Source organism: Oreochromis aureus, linkage group 16 (assembly GCF_013358895.1).
Source record: "Oreochromis aureus strain Israel breed Guangdong linkage group 16, ZZ_aureus, whole genome shotgun sequence".
NCBI lineage: Eukaryota > Metazoa > Chordata > Actinopteri > Cichliformes > Cichlidae > Oreochromis > Oreochromis aureus.
In genome coordinates, this window is record NC_052957.1 from 28825227 (window position 1) to 28843063 (window position 17837).

The window sequence follows — 17837 nt, forward strand, 5'->3', positions numbered from 1 at the left end:
AATGAGTTAGAGATTCTCAATTTTCCTAAGAATGAAAGTGTTCTGACTAATACTTCTGGGAAGAGGGATGATACAGCTAGCATTTCCAGGTCAGGTGTTTGTTCCAGTGCAGCTGCTACTGAAGAGGTGTGTTCAGAGCCAGATCATTGTGGTTTTACCCAAGCAGCTTTATTCTCAGGCTGCTACGCACGAGCCTGCTCCTATTTAAACTGTGTTTCTTAAATGTTTTTCCAAATCCATGTTTTCATTCAAGGGGGAGAGTGGGGAGAGGAATGTGTGTGAGTCCAAAAGTAAGGGCAAATTCATTTTTAGTTGCCAAGTCAGAACTTAAGTTGGTGCATAGGAATAAGAAAATTTCTGAGGAACTAAACAGTGGTATGGCAGTGGTAAGGCTATTACTCTCAACCCTCAGCATGTCACTGCATTCTCTGTTCATGAGCCTGCGGTTCGTGAATGATAAAGATATAATTGAAGTTCAGATATGTTTATGAACAGGACACACTACACAGGGTTGATGTTACTGTAATTTTGTTTAATAATAATAATAATGGATTGGATTTTATATAGTGCTTTTCAAGGCACCCAAAGCGCTTTACAATGCCACTATTCATTCACTCTCACATTTACACACTGGTGGAGGCAAGCTACAGTTGTAGCCACAGCTGCCCTGGGGCAGACTGACAGAAGCGAGGCTGCCATATTGCGCCATCGGCCCCTCTGGCCAACACCAGTGGGCGGTAGGGTAAAGTGTCTTGCCCAAGGACACAACGACCAGGACAGAGAGACCGGGGATCGAACCGGCGACTTTCCGGTTGCAGATACGCTTCCCAACCCCTTGAGCCACGGTCGCCCCTAAGTTTAGTTTGGTTTATGATTTTGTTTTTGTTTTTTTCATGTAGTCTAGTTATGCAATTTGTTTTTTGATTAAAAGTTTAGTTTACATATGTAACTCTGGACTGGTATATAGACATTGTAGAATTATAGGGACTATTTTACATAACCATCATCTTGTCATTGCATTAATTATCATTTCATCCAAGCATTTATTGAAGCTGCTGGCATTATGTTATAATTTATATTATAGGGGTTATCATAATCAAATATTAACATGTTTATTACAGGTGCAGTATAACTACTTTAAAATGATTGAGTTAAATATATATATATCATAACTCATATGCTGAGTATATTGTTACAGTAAAATAGTAGCTGAGCAAAGGCCTGAATGTATTCAGCTTCTTGTGGTATTTGAGTTTGCTTAGTTACAGGTGACGGAAGGATGTCCAGTCCATGGTGACCTCAAAGGCCTTAGGTCATCACTATATTCGGAAGAGTATGCCACAAGGAGGAACCTCTATGTTGCAGTTAATTCTTAAAATACATGAATGTTCTGTACATGCAAATTATGTGCTTGTAAACGCAAGAAGGGGCGTTACAATACCCTGATGTTATAAAAGCAATCTAGAGTGTATTTTGGGTAGAGATGTACAACTGCTTTGCAGTTTGCACCTCTCCACGCTGCGTGCATTCATTAAAATCAATTGTTTGAACGGCCTTTTCTGGACCATCATTGTTTTACTCTCGTCCTCAATTTCGGACCCGTAACATTTGGTGCATTGGCCGAGGGTTGAGTAGAGAGTTGGAGGTTGAGACTGAGAGGGTCCGAGGCGCTCGAGCGAGCAGACACGAGTCAGTGGTCGAGTGAGTGGACATAAGCCGGCTTATTCAAAGGTAAGGCACTACCTGTTGAATTATTTCCAAACAGTGCTGAATTGGTTCTGACAAAATTGAAAGTCTACTCACTGAAAATTACTGGTGAAAGTCTGTTTTGATTTTGGTGAAAATCTCATGAGAATTGAAGTTGAAGTAATGATAATGTAAGGTTAAGTGACAGTACTGAGTAAAGGACAAGCAGTTGGACTGCTACGAGGATTTAAATGCAGTTGGACTGCTAAGGAAAGAGAATTTAAAGTAGTTGGACTACTGAATTTAGGATTATAGGTAATTTGGAAACTGTATGGTAATACAGTCATAATTGAATATAAAGCTGGGCTTGGACATCGTTAAAGTTGGTTTGGTGGTCGTACAGGATGTCTTTAAAATACTAGTAAATTTCTGTAGAACGGAACTGTGGGATGTTCCAGTAAGTGCATTGTCGGAAGGTGACGCTTCCAATTTGTCGGTGACGATCGACATCTTCCTCTGGGAGGGATAGTTCACTTGGCAAGTGTGGAGAACAACGACGCTCCTAAATAGCCAGTGGTTGGACCACTTCACCGTTTGGAACGGTTTATGCACTTTTTTGGGTAGCAAAGCTTGGAGCTTGGGCGTTGGACGCTTTTAAATTCACTTAGGATATTTAGGGATTAGAGCAGATACAGTTTGGAACTGAGACTGTCATTGATGATCAAAAACTTGGAGTTTCTCCCTTGGAGGGTTAATTAAATTTTGTCTAAATTATGTAGGTTGTGCAATTTAAGGCCTTGTAAATATTATTTAATTTATCAGACGTCTCTGTGTTATAATTTTTATGTTTGTATATAGGCTCTGTCTGCCACGGGCACTGCAGCAGGCTGTTTATTTTGAGAGTGTGTCTGTGTTTATGTAAATGAGATGCCTGTGACTTATTTAGAGTGACATTTCCTGTTTACTAATGAGTGGCTAATGACTGACTGCAGAGCCAGGGTTAAGGACGACTTCAATCTGTGTTTTAAGGGAAGAAATGCAGTTTATGTTTATTATATTTGTGTGACTGTTGTTGATTATGATAAGTATTTCATGATAACTGTAGAATATGAGTATGGGGTTTGCTTGACACGTGTCTGTACTAGGTAAAACTGTGTAAGACTGATAGGAAGTTTATAGGGACTGCTACACATGGCTGATGCCTGTATTTAAGACGCTGGAGTTGTTTATTACAATATTGTAAGTAAAGTTTTATTTCTTGCCATGACTGTATGATTTTGAGGGTTTTGAGATAGGATACATAAACTGTTGATACTTAAGACCGTTACCTGGGTTCTGAGAACTGAAATTGAATTTGAGATAATTTAATTAATAAATATGTCTGCAAGCCATGTGTGTTTTGGGGTGTCGAAGTAAGATGTTTTAGGATTTTTAGATGGGTTTTGTTTCAGTTTGAGATAATATATATACAGTTACATTTTCTGTGTGTGTCGTTGGTGACAACATGCGCACTTTAAATTGGGCGCTGTCCTTCCTCTTTTAGTTTCAAAACACAAAGGCTGTGAGATTAAAATTACTGTGAGTAACGGTTTGACTTTTGACTAGGGAAATAATATGCTTACTTTTGGGTCTATGAAGATATTTGACCTTCAGGGATGTTATGAGAGGTTTCAGTTTTCTTTTTCTTTTTCTTTTGACTTGCTCTTTCTGATCATGGAAGGCATGTCCAAAATACTCGTATGAAAGCGTATTTTGTGTGATTTTAACTGTGTGAATGCTGTCAGTATTTGATTTGAATGTCTCTGGATGATTTGTCGGAGTGAGTGAAAAAGGGAGAAGTTTGAGAGAGAGAAAGGCAGTGCGTGTGAGACGAGTTATGGCGTCTGAAAGAGGTTAGAGCATTTAAAAGGTGTGTATGGAATAAAGGAGTGTGAAATATATTTCTTGTGTGATGAAAAGTAGGATGTGCTAAAGTTTGAAAGTGCTTTTAATTCAAGAAAACAAAAACAAAGGAGTTAGATTAGTTTGAGGAACAGGAAATATGGCTCTGTGTAACCAGGCTGCTGCAACAGGAAGTATGTGTGTGTGTGGGACAGGAAATGCATGCCCATAAAAGGGAAGCTCACGGTGACAAGTGTGCACCCAGAGTAGAGAGAGATTTAACTCTGGGCAGATGAAGCAAAAGGGAGGTTTTAAGATAAAAATGAATATGATACTAATTGTATGGTTTAGTGTGTCAATACAGGTGGGCGTCTTTCAACTTTGCAACCTTGAGTTCAGCAGCAGAAAAGTAGATTAAAAAGAATTGGGAGAATAAGCCAGTTTTTGGCTCGAAATTGTGCGGCTGGATCTCTCACTTTGTCCCTGAAGCGGAGAAGAAGTTCAAAGGACAGTCAATCGCCTGATGAAGACCGATAGAACATCGTGGATTTGAATACAGCAGGCAAACGGCAGTGCCACTGATCCAGTAACACTGATGACGACTGACGACCAGCAGCAGCATGTAAGAGTACTGCAACATGTACTGTGAAAATACAGGCTGGGCAGTTGAACAGTGGGATAAAGAATTGTGGAAGAGCACTGGACATTGGTGATATTTTGCCATGCTGGGACTTAATCTGAAAGAAAGACTGTAAAGAAACAGAGAAGAAGACAGCAGCTGAGTTGAGACTGTGTTTGCTGGAGCTTTGAAGCCCGAACAGGACATTGTGCAGAGAGGACCAGTGAGAGATGAAGCTGGACGAGTTTGACTGCGAGAAGATAGGAGATGATTGGATAGAAAATTGAAACCTGAACTCATGAATTGTTTAGGGATGTCCACCATAGCATAACAAAGAGGTAAACATTAGAAAAGGTAAGAATAATGAAAGAAATAATTGTCATTACCTTAATGAATAGAAAACACACATACAAATTGTTACACTTGAGATTATTTTTGAAATGAATCAGAAGTGAGATAGTTTGAATCTAAAGCTCAGTGGTGAAATGCATAAATTAAATATGAATATATAGGATGCAATGAAGAAACAGCTTACACGTAGTGTACATTAACATGAATACATAGAAATGCAATGAGAAACTCAATGAATTAATTTAATGAAGAAGCAGTTTACACCCAATTAACATAAAATGCAGGGAAGAACACGCTTACATGCATGGCATAATTGGTGTTTCTGACCAGAGACAGAGAAATGGGTTATTTAACCACTGGTGATAATAATGAAAATGTCTTAGTTTTGTTATTTTCAGGAGTAAAGCAGACTTGGACCGGCTCTCCACAGCAGCAGTCGGAAGAAAGTTAGAGGTTAACATCTATGGATAAGTTAAGGCAAGTTTCTGGTTGAATTGTTCACAGCAGGATGTGTCCAGGAACCTGAAAAGCAAGCCCCAGCTCCTGGCTGAAGACCAGGAGGGCGGTAATTTAAGGTGGGAAATCAAAATGTGGGTTAGTAACTCGGGAAAAAACTGACTGCTTAACTGGAGAGTTGGGAAGAAGTCTGGGAGACTGTGAAGTCATAGATGCAAAATAACATATACCCATACACACACAAACAGAAAATGCATTAACCTTATAAAGACAAGCTCCTGAAGCTTAATGAACAGATATTGATTAAAAACCTGGCTAAGAACATAAGCATATGCAATGAAGATCGGCTTGCTACTTGTATGAGTGAGAGAATGGTGTGAATGGTTCATAAAATAGATGGAAAAACAAAGAGAAGTGTTTATAAGAGTGACTCAGGAGTGCTCTTGCACTGATTGATCAAAGTAAGTGATTAGTATAGAAAGAAAATGAAAATAATCGAATAATGTGATAAAGTTTAAACATGTATTTATTTTGCCAAGTTAAATTGTTGAGATATGGCTGAGTATGGAAAAAGTTTGAGAGCTCGTGTGAATGTGGACAGAGGAGGTTGCTGTGTGTGTGTGATTGAGGCCTTAAAGGAGGGTAGATTGTTCAGAGGTGCAAACTTGATTAAGAGGTTTATAAATTAGTGTTGACATATTGTGAGAACGTGCTTATATGTTAAGGTTGAATGTGAGTTTGGTAAAGTGCTTAAAGGGGATCTCGTGTACAAAACGGTGTAGCTTTTTACGTTTTGGTGTGTTCTATGGGTGAAATTTAAGATTGTTGAAGATTTTTGAGGTTGTTGTTTTATTTTTAAAGAGGGAGTGTTAATAAACATGGACATGTTTAAGGGTTCTGTAACAGTGCACTTATAAAAAAACCTGTCAGGTGATTTTGTTTTGTACTTTGATGAGCTAACAATCAGCTCTCTTTTTCTCATTTTGCTCTAAGCAGGCCTGGAAGAGAGTGAACTGACGGCGCGGACAAATTACCAAGTAAGGATTGCAGCGAGTCAATCCAGTCAAAAGTATAGAGAACTATTTTCCTAAAAAGGAAAAACGAAATAAAACAAATGATTGAGCTCATTTTGCTGATGTGGAGCATCTGATCACGTGCGCAGAAGGCTGCAGATCAGCAAAAATATCATGTGTGAATGCATGGGAGTGAATGTGAGTGATGGGACCAAGAGGGGAAATAAATAAAAGGTTGACAAACAGGACAAGTGGGAGACTTAAATCTGGGGATGCTGATTTTGGGATATTGATGTGTGCGTTGAGAAAATTATTTATTGGGGTTGGATTATGTTATTACATTATAGGATGTTAAATGCTAAAAGGGAAACATTGATGTAACTTAAGTTACCATGAACGGAGGGGACACATGATTAATAACTGTTCTGTGTAAGTTTATTTTGGGTTATAACACAGGTTGGATCATCAGTGGAGAAAGTGAGTATAAAGGTGATGTTCTGGTTAACACACAGGCTTTTGTTTATAGGACGTTTCAAGGATGCAGGCTGTGGATGGAGCCAAGAAAAGATTTGACATGATGATTAATTTGATTTCATTCCTTAAAACAGGTTTGAAGGTCCGGAGCATGTAGACTTAATATGATATGACTAACCTTTTTAATGCCCCAACCTGAGTGAAGGATTTTGAGTTTGTAACACATGAGATGTGTCACAAAAGGGGGGAGTTACAGGATTTAAGGTTTAATTTGAAAGGGTTTTAGGATTACTTGATGATGTTTAGGTTTTTGATAATTTAGGTATGGTAAAACTGAGGCAGAAAGTGTTATTTTCAGGTTATTTTTGATTTCTAGAATAAGAGGTTATAATTTAGGCGTGCACATACAGATATGTCAAAGGAAAATTGTATATATGTTATCAGCTACATGAAATGTGTCTACGTGACGTTTACCTAATAACTTATGTGATGATAAAGTTGTTTACCGACTAGCAGCTTGCTCTCTTCTTGAACCTACAGACTTAGAAAAGGGAACTTCAGCTCTGAGTTCTGAGAATAACTCTGGTATTTTATAAGTAGACAGGAAACACGTCGAGACCGCCCAGTATAGGGCAAATGTGTTAGAGCTTGTAATTAAATGTGGACTTGAAAAGAGGAAGCAAATTTGGTACAGGACGTGCTTGAGATGATCAGATGAGAGAAAGGAGAAGAACAGAGCACAAATACACCGAGTTGTTTATATTACAAAGAAGATCAAAAGCTTGTTAGACACAGGTTATAATGGAAGCATAAAAGGGATGAGAGGAACTTTACATAACATAGAAATCCTGCAACAATTAAATAAATTGCCCAAACACAGTGTTCAGACCGGATATGCGCTACCCGTTAAAGGGGCGAAGAAATCAGGCCTAAGTTTGAAAAATGAAATGGGTTAACTCGATAGAGGATGTTTCCAAAGGTAGAGAAAATAATGTAGGACCTTTTACCAGGAGAAAGCTAACTGTATCTTTTACACTTTACAGTGTGCATTGAGGGAAGTCAGGAATAGTTTAAATTAGGATTGAAAAAATTAAACTAGGTGAAAAGGGGTGTAGCAAGTAGATTTAGGGCAGTTCACAGCCTGGCGTAAATGCAAGGTGCCGTCACACAGCTTAAGTTATTTGTTTGATTTATTTTATGACAAAATAATAAGGAAACATTGAAAACATACAACCCGTTGAGGAGACAGATAGGGTTGGGGAATTGAAAGGGTTGGTTTGTTTAGCATAATGCACTACAAAGTATACAAAGTTTATATAACATGATGCAAACACACGAATCAGAGACACGTAATGAGAAAACTGATTAGAATGCTCCTTACAACTACATGTTTATTGTATGCAATGATATTAACTATGGCTGTGTTGTTTATTGTCTATATTTTGCAGGGCACTCCGAACCACTTGTCTGAACACGGAGGCCAGTCCAGCCCAGCACTTCCTGAGACTGTAGTTGCTAAAACAGGATCGGTAAAAAAAGACAAAAGCGAGGGGTCAGGTAAAGGTGATGAGTGTCTCAGCAGGAATAAGGGCATAGGGTTGAATTATGGTAAAGGGTCTACCAGCTCATTCACATTTGAGTTGTGTGGCGTCATTAAGTGTACAGGAGCTAGTAGTAGCTGGAGGCGTATGAGGTACGGGTCTGCAATCACCCCATGATATGCTTAGGGTAAATTTAGTTGATGCAAAGTCTAAGCCGCTCAGAGAAAGCTTAATCACCATTCTGACTGATCAGATGGTAACTTCGGGAACAGTAGCTCAAAGGAACAGGAACCAAAAGGAGAGTACTTCTGACAACAGATTACTTTAGACTGAAGCTTAAAGAGTTGATAAAGCGCGCCACGGGTTTCAAGGACAGTAACCTCTGGCTTGATTGGGTGGCTCAAGATGCTAGAGAACAACATGTATCTGACTGTGTTGCCTGTGCTTCAGCTAGGTCACGGTTGTTTACAGAGCCCGCACCATTGCATTAGAGGATGAGTGGGGCTATGATTGTATGTTACAGTTAACTAGAAGTGAAGTGACTACTGGCAACTGTACTGTGTTGTCCAGACTTTTCCCTGCCATTTCAAAGCAGACAGCAGTGGGACCATTTATGCTAAAATTAGATAATTACATGTTTCAAGTTTTCTACAGATAATGAAAAGTACAAGGTGGGAGAGATCGACCCAACTAGGTGTGCTGTCACACTCACAGGACGAACCACCAACAATGTAAGCGACCCTACCACGGTAATTGGAACATGGGCAAGAAGTGGGCTCTACTAATACTGTGGGGAAGATATTCGTGTTCCTATGGGAAGCGTGGGGACATGTGCGATGAAAGCGATTGGGAGCTCCGATCATGCTTATTGGAAACCAGGTAAAGGCTATTCCACAACATAACACGTGAACTTTAGCTGCCATACGTAAGAGATACATTTTGGCCAAAAGAGGGACCCAGACTACCCATGCATATGATCCTCGTTTGAACTCGCCGACCTGGATAGACTCCATAGGAGTGCCCAGGGGAGTTCCTAATGAGTGCAAGCTGGTAAGTCAGGTAGTTGCAGGATCGGAGAGTATATTTCTTTGGGTAACGCCTAAGGAAAATGTTGGCCGTATTATGTTCATTACAACCTGCTGAGACTCTCTGACCAAACCAGGGCCGAGTTCGCTGACGGGAGAGCGAAATCGAATTATCTAAAACCATGCATGAGCACTCAGGTATCGAAAATATGCTGGCGTCCTGGATGACATCTGTGTTTGGACAATGGAAAGGTGTGGCTAAGTAAACTTGGCAAGTGTCAGTGATGTTTTCTTTGACTGTACTTTTGGGAATATTGGTCATCGCTAGTTGTGGTATCATTCCTTGTGTCAGAGGATGGTTGGTAAAGATAATGGCGAGGGTTGCGAACCCTGCCTGGGTTGAGGGAAATTCTTTATTCCTATTATATAATCTGCATTATTATGATTGCATTAAGAACATGTTTTACAGCATTGTTTACCAGTAATATTGTTTACAGGGTTCATATTGCATTGCATAGGTTTGTCATCACATTCATTCTATTCACAGGTTTAGTTCATTTTATACACATTGCATATCTGTGCTTGTTTAGAGTTGATGTTCTATCCAAGAGGGTTTTAAGCTTCACTGGTGAGAGTGTCCAGGTGATACATGTTGAGGGAAGATGAGAACATAGCAGGTGAATTGCATGCACGCTTACAAACACACATGATTTAAATATAGGCCAGGCCAAAGGCCTGGACTTGATGCAACTTTCAACTTTACAGCTCCTAACTTGCAGGAATGGCGGGGGAGTGTAATGAATGAATGCAAAACATGCTTACAGACACAAACATGACAGGGGTTTATTTTACAGGGTAAAGGTGGACCACAGGTTGCTTTGTTTCTGCTTAGCAACTACTGAGGTAAATGGTGTTAAAGATAAATATGCAATAAGTGAACAAGAAATGTGTGAGGGTGAGCCGGGTGAAACAAAATGTTGTAGATAATGGAAACTTGTCTAACGGGCATTAACAGTAACCTTTGCATGTTATGTATATGCTTGAGGCCAAAGGAGGCATAAATCCAGATAGAAAACTTTGAAGTGTGCTTTTTAGCGGAGATTTAGGCTGACAGGGGGATGGTGTATATTTTACCCGGGTGTGTTTAATAAAAAAAAAAAAAGCGTTGCTCACACACATAAAGAGTATTGAGATTAAATAAAGTTAATATAATGGATAGAGCCCAGAACAGGAAAATACATAAGTAAAATCAAATGTAATGTTTGATTTCACTTTTATTGGGAAACAATCAGGCTAGAAATGTGAGTAACCTATGTTTAAACTGTGAAAACACTCTCCACATACATTAAAACTGTGCAACTCTGAGTGGGCCATGCAATCAAGCAACTGTTACATATCTGTATTAAACTAGCCAACATAGACTCACCACCACATGATGTTGCCCTGCAGCAGGGGGCAGAAAATCATTTGCAAACCAGGGATCTTATGTTGATTATCATATTCTTACTTATGTACACACACACACACAGAAGGGAAAAATTTCAAAACAAAACAAAAACAACTTCGCTTAACCTGTCAAGCGCAGGAGCAAAATAAAAATCTCTTTGGGCTCTGTTAAAATTTCTTTAGTAAAAGTGTAAAAGCCAAACCTAGGAGGTTGGGCAACCCGAAAGTCCCTCCAGTATCAGGGTTTAATAGTCAGGAAACATTCTTCACTTTAACGCGCGTTTTTATGAAAACCACTGACTCATAGATGCAGATAGACATACAAGTGCACATACATCCAGATGTGCATTTAGACATTAAAAGTGTAGAGACATGTACACACAGATTGGCAAACCGGTACAGAGTCTAACTGAAGAGCTTAACAAAGCAGACGTGGCAGTAGGGTTTGTGATTTTGCCTGATATGATATTGGGAACCAACTTTGAATAATGACAGGAACCTGAGATGAACACAGTAGGTTAGTAAGGTGTAGCAGAGAGGGTCAGAGCGAAGGTAGTGGACCTGGGAATAGTGTAGTGACGTCTTTGGAAGACGTCAAAGGGGGATTGTAGAATTATAGGGACTATTTTACATAACCATCATCTTGTCATTGCATTAATTATCATTTCATCCAAGCATTTATTGAAGCTGCTGGCATTATGTTATAATTTATATTATAGGGGTTATCATAATCAAATATTAACATGTTTATTACAGGTGCAGTATAACTACTTTAAAATGATTGAGTTAAATATATATATATCATAACTCATATGCTGAGTATATTGTTACAGTAAAATAGTAGCTGAGCAAAGGCCTGAATGTATTCAGCTTCTTGTGGTATTTGAGTTTGCTTAGTTACAGGTGACGGAAGGATGTCCAGTCCATGGTGACCTCAAAGGCCTTAGGTCATCACTATATTCGGAAGAGTATGCCACAAGGAGGAACCTCTATGTTGCAGTTAATTCTTAAAATACATGAATGTTCTGTACATGCAAATTATGTGCTTGTAAACGCAAGAAGGGGCGTTACAATACCCTGATGTTATAAAAGCAATCTAGAGTGTATTTTGGGTAGAGATGTACAACTGCTTTGCAGTTTGCACCTCTCCACGCTGCGTGCATTCATTAAAATCAATTGTTTGAACGGCCTTTTCTGGACCATCATTGTTTTACTCTCGTCCTCAATTTCGGACCCGTAACAACATCAACAAGTACAGATATGTTTACTTTTTTATTATGTTTGCATTATATAGTCTAATATTCTGCACTAATTCTACTATTGTGTACATAATCTGGATTCATAAAAACCTCCATAAGCCTATGTACATTTTCATTGCTGCTTTGCTGCTGAATGCTGTTCTTTACAGTACAACTGTTTACCCAAAACATCTGATTGACTTTTTATCTGAAAAACAAGTCACAACATATTCAGCCTGTCTCTTTCAATTTTTTATGTTTTACACTCTAGGTGGTTCAGAGTTCTTTGTCCTGGCCGCCATGGCCTATGACAGATATGTGGCAATATGTAAACCTCTAGAACATCAAATTATCATGAGAAAAACCACTGTGAGTATTTTCAAAGTTGTACTTTTGTATCAAAGTTGTACTTTTGTATTTTCTTACTCAGTTGTATATAGTATTTGCATTCTATTTTATTCTATTGTATATATTATTCTATTTTTATTCTATTGTATATATTATTCTATTTTATTCTATTGTATATATTATTCTATTTTATTCTATTGTATATATTATTCTATTTTTATTCTATTGTATATATTATTCTATTTTTATTCTATTGTATATAGTATTTTATTTCATTTTATTTTATTGCATTCCAGTGTTTTCTAATTTCTGCTACATAACTTTGCACTTTTGCTGTAACAAAACAAATTTCCCACCTGTGGGACTAATAAAGGTCATCTTTATCTTTATCTTTCCTGTTCATAGCTTGGTGATAGGTTTATAGCATAAACCTACTTGCTGGAACGTTCAGGACAATTTGCTACACAGCAGAAACAAGACACAAGTAGGCAAAGTTCTTTGTAGTACTCATGCATGAGGGAGACCTGCCTGGAGCCAAGTGTCGTTCCACCCACTTGACCTCCGTCAGACTCTCAGCCAGGTTCCCCATAGCACTCCTTTTATTGTGGTTACATGAATATGCATAGGGTCATTAACATATGATGTATACATGTGGACAAAGAATACCGTGTGTGTGTGTGTGTGTGTGTGTGTGTGTGTGTATGTATGTGTGTGTGGGGTCAAGATATGACCCCATGAAGACTCCCCAAAGCTGGTGCCAGGAGTCTAGCGGTCCATCTAAACAAAAGGCACTTAGACTAAAACAGATATATGTGTGTTTGCTATACCATATATCAGCAAGAAAAGATACGACCTCTCCTAGGAGGTGTGTGATCTATGCCAGAACACTCTGAAGAGGAGTGAACGCACTCCCCTCTTCATGCTACACAGAGTTGTTACAGACCTCCTGGGATGAGACCTTCTTTCAATATGCCATCAACTATATACTTCTAAACACAAATGATTACATGTTTCTTAATACAAATGACAATAATAAAATATAAACCCAACACTTGGCTTGTACATTCTTGTCATCTTGCTGTTTTAACAATAGGAAGTGCTACCATTAAACTCTGTGACTTTAAAATAAAAGGAATATTTTGTAACAATGCAGTTTGGCGCTGGAGTGACGGCTTACTTTCCAAGTAGCTCTGCAACACCGTACTTGTTTCTTAACTTTTACGTGTTTTAGACTAGTCTTTCAAACTTTTTTTTTTCACCTTCCTTTAGTCACTTTACTTTCTACCTCTTAGATATACTATGGATAACGCACTTTTTAAAACTTCTGGAACCAGCTCCTTCATCTACTCGAGAGCGGAGCTGCTGGCACTAAACACAAAGGCACAGACCAGCATGAGACACAATATCCCGGCCGAGCTAAAGAGGAGCTACAGAGGCTGCAAGGCTGGAGCGAGGAAAGCGGATCACCGGAGGCGATTCAAACCATCAATCCCGACAGTGATAATGGGCAATGTGAACTCGTTACAGAATAAGGTTGATGAACTGTGTGCTCTGAACAACCACCGACTCTACCGTGAGTGCAGTTTGTTTATCTTCACGGAGACGTGGCTAACCGAGCTAACGCCTTAGGCTAACATAGACCTATGTGGATTCACATCCGTGAGAGCTGATAGGGACACACAGGCCAGCAGAAAAAGCAGAGGTGGGGGACTCACTGTCTACATTAACAACAGTTATTGTAACCCTGGACACGTCTCCGTTAAAGTATCGGTATGCCGTTCGGACCTGGAGCTGCTAGCCGTTAGCTTGCGGCCATATTATCTACCTCGGGAGTTCAGTCATGTGATCTCTGTGTGTGTTTACATCCCTCCGAGGGCCGACGCAACAGCTGCCTGTGAGAAAATACACACAGTTACAGCAAGACTGCAGACACAACACCCTGAGGCTTTCATTATTATATCTGGAGACTTTAATCATGCCACACTGGATTCTACTCTGGCTGCTTTTCACCAGTTTGTGAATTGTCCCACACGGAGCAACAGGACAATTGACCTACTGTATGCTAATGTGAGAGATGCATACAGAGCCGCCCCCTCCCCCCACTAGGGAAGTCAGACCACAACCTGGTTTACCTACAGCCACAATACACACCCCTCGTCTCCATTAGGAGATGGACCCCAGAAAAGGAGGATGCTCTGAGGGACTGTTATGACACCACAGACTGGGATGTGCTTCCGAGCCCACATGGTGAGGACATAGAGGGGGCGACACACTGTCTGACGGACTACCTCAACTTTTGTGTAGACACGGTCGCCCCTGCTAAGACAGTATGGTGTTATCCTAATAACAAACCGTGGGTAACACAGGAAGTCAAAGCTGTCCTCAACATGAAGAAGGAAGGCCTTCAGGAGCAAAGTGAAGGAGGACATGAAAGCAGCACAGCGGGAGGTGAAACCCTGCTTGAAGGAAGCAAAGGACACCTACAGGAGGAAGGTGGAGCAGAAGTTGGAAAGGAAGGGAGATGTGATCAGTTTTTTCTGTTAACCCATAATAAAGTCATAAAAGAACCAAGCTTCATGAATGTTTTTTGTGACAAAGAAGTATCTGTTCCAATCACTCTATCTGAGAAAAATCTGAGTTTTAGGAATAACGGGACACTCGGTAGAGCCATTATATTATATTTGGTGTAAGCAGGTACATGGCTCTCTTTCTGTTGTTTGTGCTAATATCAACAGCAGTCCGGTGATGCTGATTTCACAATAAAGCTGTTTCCATTTTAAGTGTCAGGCAACAGTCCAAACACGACACAATGACAAAAAACATAAATGTAAAGTAATATTCTTCCTGCATCTATACAACAGAAATCCACACACAGATTTCTGAAAAAACATGTATCATTCATTCCAGTTATTTATTGGCATATTTACATGTTAAAGAAACACTTAGGTAAAAAGTTCTATGTTCTATGTTTCTAAAGTTTGTTCTTCAATTCAATTCCATTTGTTTTTATATAGTGACAAAACACAGCCACCAGTTACCTCAAAGTGTTTTATATTGTAACGTGCAGTAATACATGCCTCAACATTTAGTAAACCCCTGTTTTAACAGGATGAAACATCTGCTAGCAACTGGTTGGGGTTCAGGGGAGGGACACAGGACATTAGAGACACTGTGAGGAGAGCCAAAGATGAATCACAACTAATGATTAAAAACAGCGTAGTAAAATAGAGATTGAATAGAGGTCAGTGAGGAAGAAACTGCATCATGTGTAGCCCCCAGCAGTCTAGGCCTATTGTAGCATAACAGAAGAGCGCAGAATACCCACTGCCACACCTGTCGCCTATCCGGTCTCACCAGCTGCCGCTGATCATCTTCATCAGCGGACACTACTGTGGCAGCGGCACTACTTTACTGGATGGCTGAGCTTCAGTCGATTGTTGAGTTGTCAAGTTACTGAAGCCTGGGCTCTAAGCGGTTACTTTGTTTCCTCACGTTTTGTGAGTACACCACTGACCTTCCTGTTCTGTCATTTAACCAGGTTTTAGAGAGAAGGGTGTCACCGGAGCATGGGTCCTGCTTTCCCGCTCACCTGGACAGAAACCCGCTTCAGTGCAGTGAGCTTGTGCAGTATTCTCCTGAACAATAGGTGTCACCACTCAGGCCGCCAATCAGACAATATTGTCACATAAGCGCTGCTATAGGAGATGAAGAAGTCAAAACTGGAAGTCAAGACTTTGTAGTCTCACGTTTTAAAATTGTTCCAATGTCTCACACTGTATATCTTTAAGTCTTTTTAGCTTCTTTACTGGAATTAAAGTGGTTGTAACAACTGAAAAAAGGAACGATTTAAGCACAATCTTAAAAATAAAGAGGCTCTCTGTGTCACGAGGGGAGGACTGACTCATGCGCAGACTGAGAATCACTGTTCAGTTTTTTATTTACACAAAACACCAGATGCTTGTTGGGCTGTCTCCAAGTTTCAAGACGACAACAATATGCGCAGCTTTGGAAAAGTGGTCGACAAGAGTTAGTATTGCCATGTTAACTGAAGAGGCCTGCAGCCCCGTGATGAAATCCCAAGTAATGTGGGACCACGGCCAGCCAGGTGTTGGGAGCAGTCGAAGCAACCCAGACGGCGGTTGGTTAGAGTCCACACGTGGAGCAAGCATTTACATATTCCCTAGTGTCTTTTACCAAAGTGGGCCAGTGAAATAGCATTGTAAGGAGGTGGTAATGCAATGAATTCCGGGGTGGCAGGTGAACCGGGCGGTGTGGCCCCACTGGAGAACTTGCGACCGGACAGATGTGGGGACACGAGCCCGTACCTGGGTCAGACTCGGTGTCTTGTGCCCCACGGATCAAAGCTTTGATCTCCCAAGTGACTGCTCCGACCATGCAGGAGGCGGGGAAGACAGGTCCAGGGTCCCAGTCTCGCTCAGAGGTGGTGAATTGTTGTGAGAGTGCATTAGGTTTAATGTTACATGAACCAGGCCTGTAAGTAATAGAGAAGTTGAATTGAAGGAAGAACAGAGCCCACCTTGCTTCTTGCTTGCCGGGAGTTGAGGCGCTTAGCGGACTGGATGTATTCCAGGTTTTTATGATCTGTCCAGACAATGAAGGGGTGCTCAGCACCCTCTAACCAATGCCTCCATTCCTCTAGGGCGAGTATCACGGCCAGCAGTTCTCTATCCCGGATGTCGTAATTTCGCTCTGCGAAGCAGAGGCAGCGAGAAAAGAAAGCACAATGATGGAGTTTCCCTTCAAAGCGCTGGGATAGGACCGCCCCGACACTAGACTCCGATGCATCCACCTCCACCACAACCCGCTGATTTAGAATGGGCTGTCGAAGGATGGGTGCAGTGGCAAATCTCTCCTTCAAACAGGAAAACACCTCTTGAGCTGGATGATCCCACTGAAAACACACCTTTGGAGAGGTAAGTTTTGTGAGAGGTAAAACGATCTTGCTGATGGATATCCTGCTTTGATGGATCAGCGTTAAAAATTAGCAAAGCCCAGGAAACGGTGGAGTAGCCGACGATTAGGGGCCAGTCCAGGACTGCTCGGACCTTAAAATGGTCAGGTTTTAAGCTACCTTGAGCGATAATGTATCCCAGGAATGTCACTGAGTCCACATGAAACTCGCACTTCGCCTTCATCAACAGCCTATTCTCCAATAGGCGCTGAAGAACCTGCCTCATGTGGAACTCGTGCTCTACCATAGATTTATAAAAAATTGAGAATGTCATCAAGGCAAACAAAGGCACACCGGTTAATAAAGTCTCGGGGGACGTCATTAACCAAACCTTGAAAGACGGCTGGGGAATTTGTCAAACCGAAGGGCATTACAAGATACTCAAAATGACCTAAATGGGTATTGAATGCTGTTTTCTATTTATCTCCCAGTCGAATCCTAGCTGGTATGCATTCCACAGGTCAAACTTACTGAACACTGTTCCCCCTGAAGCAGTTCAAAGGCAGAGGAGAGGAAAGGTAAAGGATATTTGTTTTTGACGGCGATGTTATTGAGCCCACGGTAGTCAATGCTCGACCGAAGAGTTTTATCTTTCTTCTCGACAAAGAAAAATCCTGCGCCTACTGGAGAAGGAGATGGTTGAATAATGCCTGCAGCCAAAGAGCCACTGATGCATTTCTCCATGGCCCCTCTCTATTGTTGAGTAAGACTATACAGGCCGCCAGATAGAAGCGGAGCCCCGGGGAGGAGATCTATTGCACAGCCATAGGGCCTATGAGGCAGGAGC

General features: G+C 40.7%; 1 protein-coding gene across 1 annotated transcript in view; it reads left to right on the top strand.

Moving 5' to 3' along the window:
* The first annotated feature begins 11687 nt into the window (after positions 1–11687).
* LOC116310082 (olfactory receptor 2T27-like) overlaps positions 11688–17837 on the top strand; it is an 11431-nt gene continuing 5281 nt past the window's right edge. Inside the window, exon 1 of the mRNA XM_039599785.1 lies at positions 11688–12001. Coding sequence (XP_039455719.1) covers positions 11770–12001 — 232 coding nt within the window. The 5' untranslated portion in view covers positions 11688–11769. The remainder of the gene's footprint in view (positions 12002–17837) is intronic.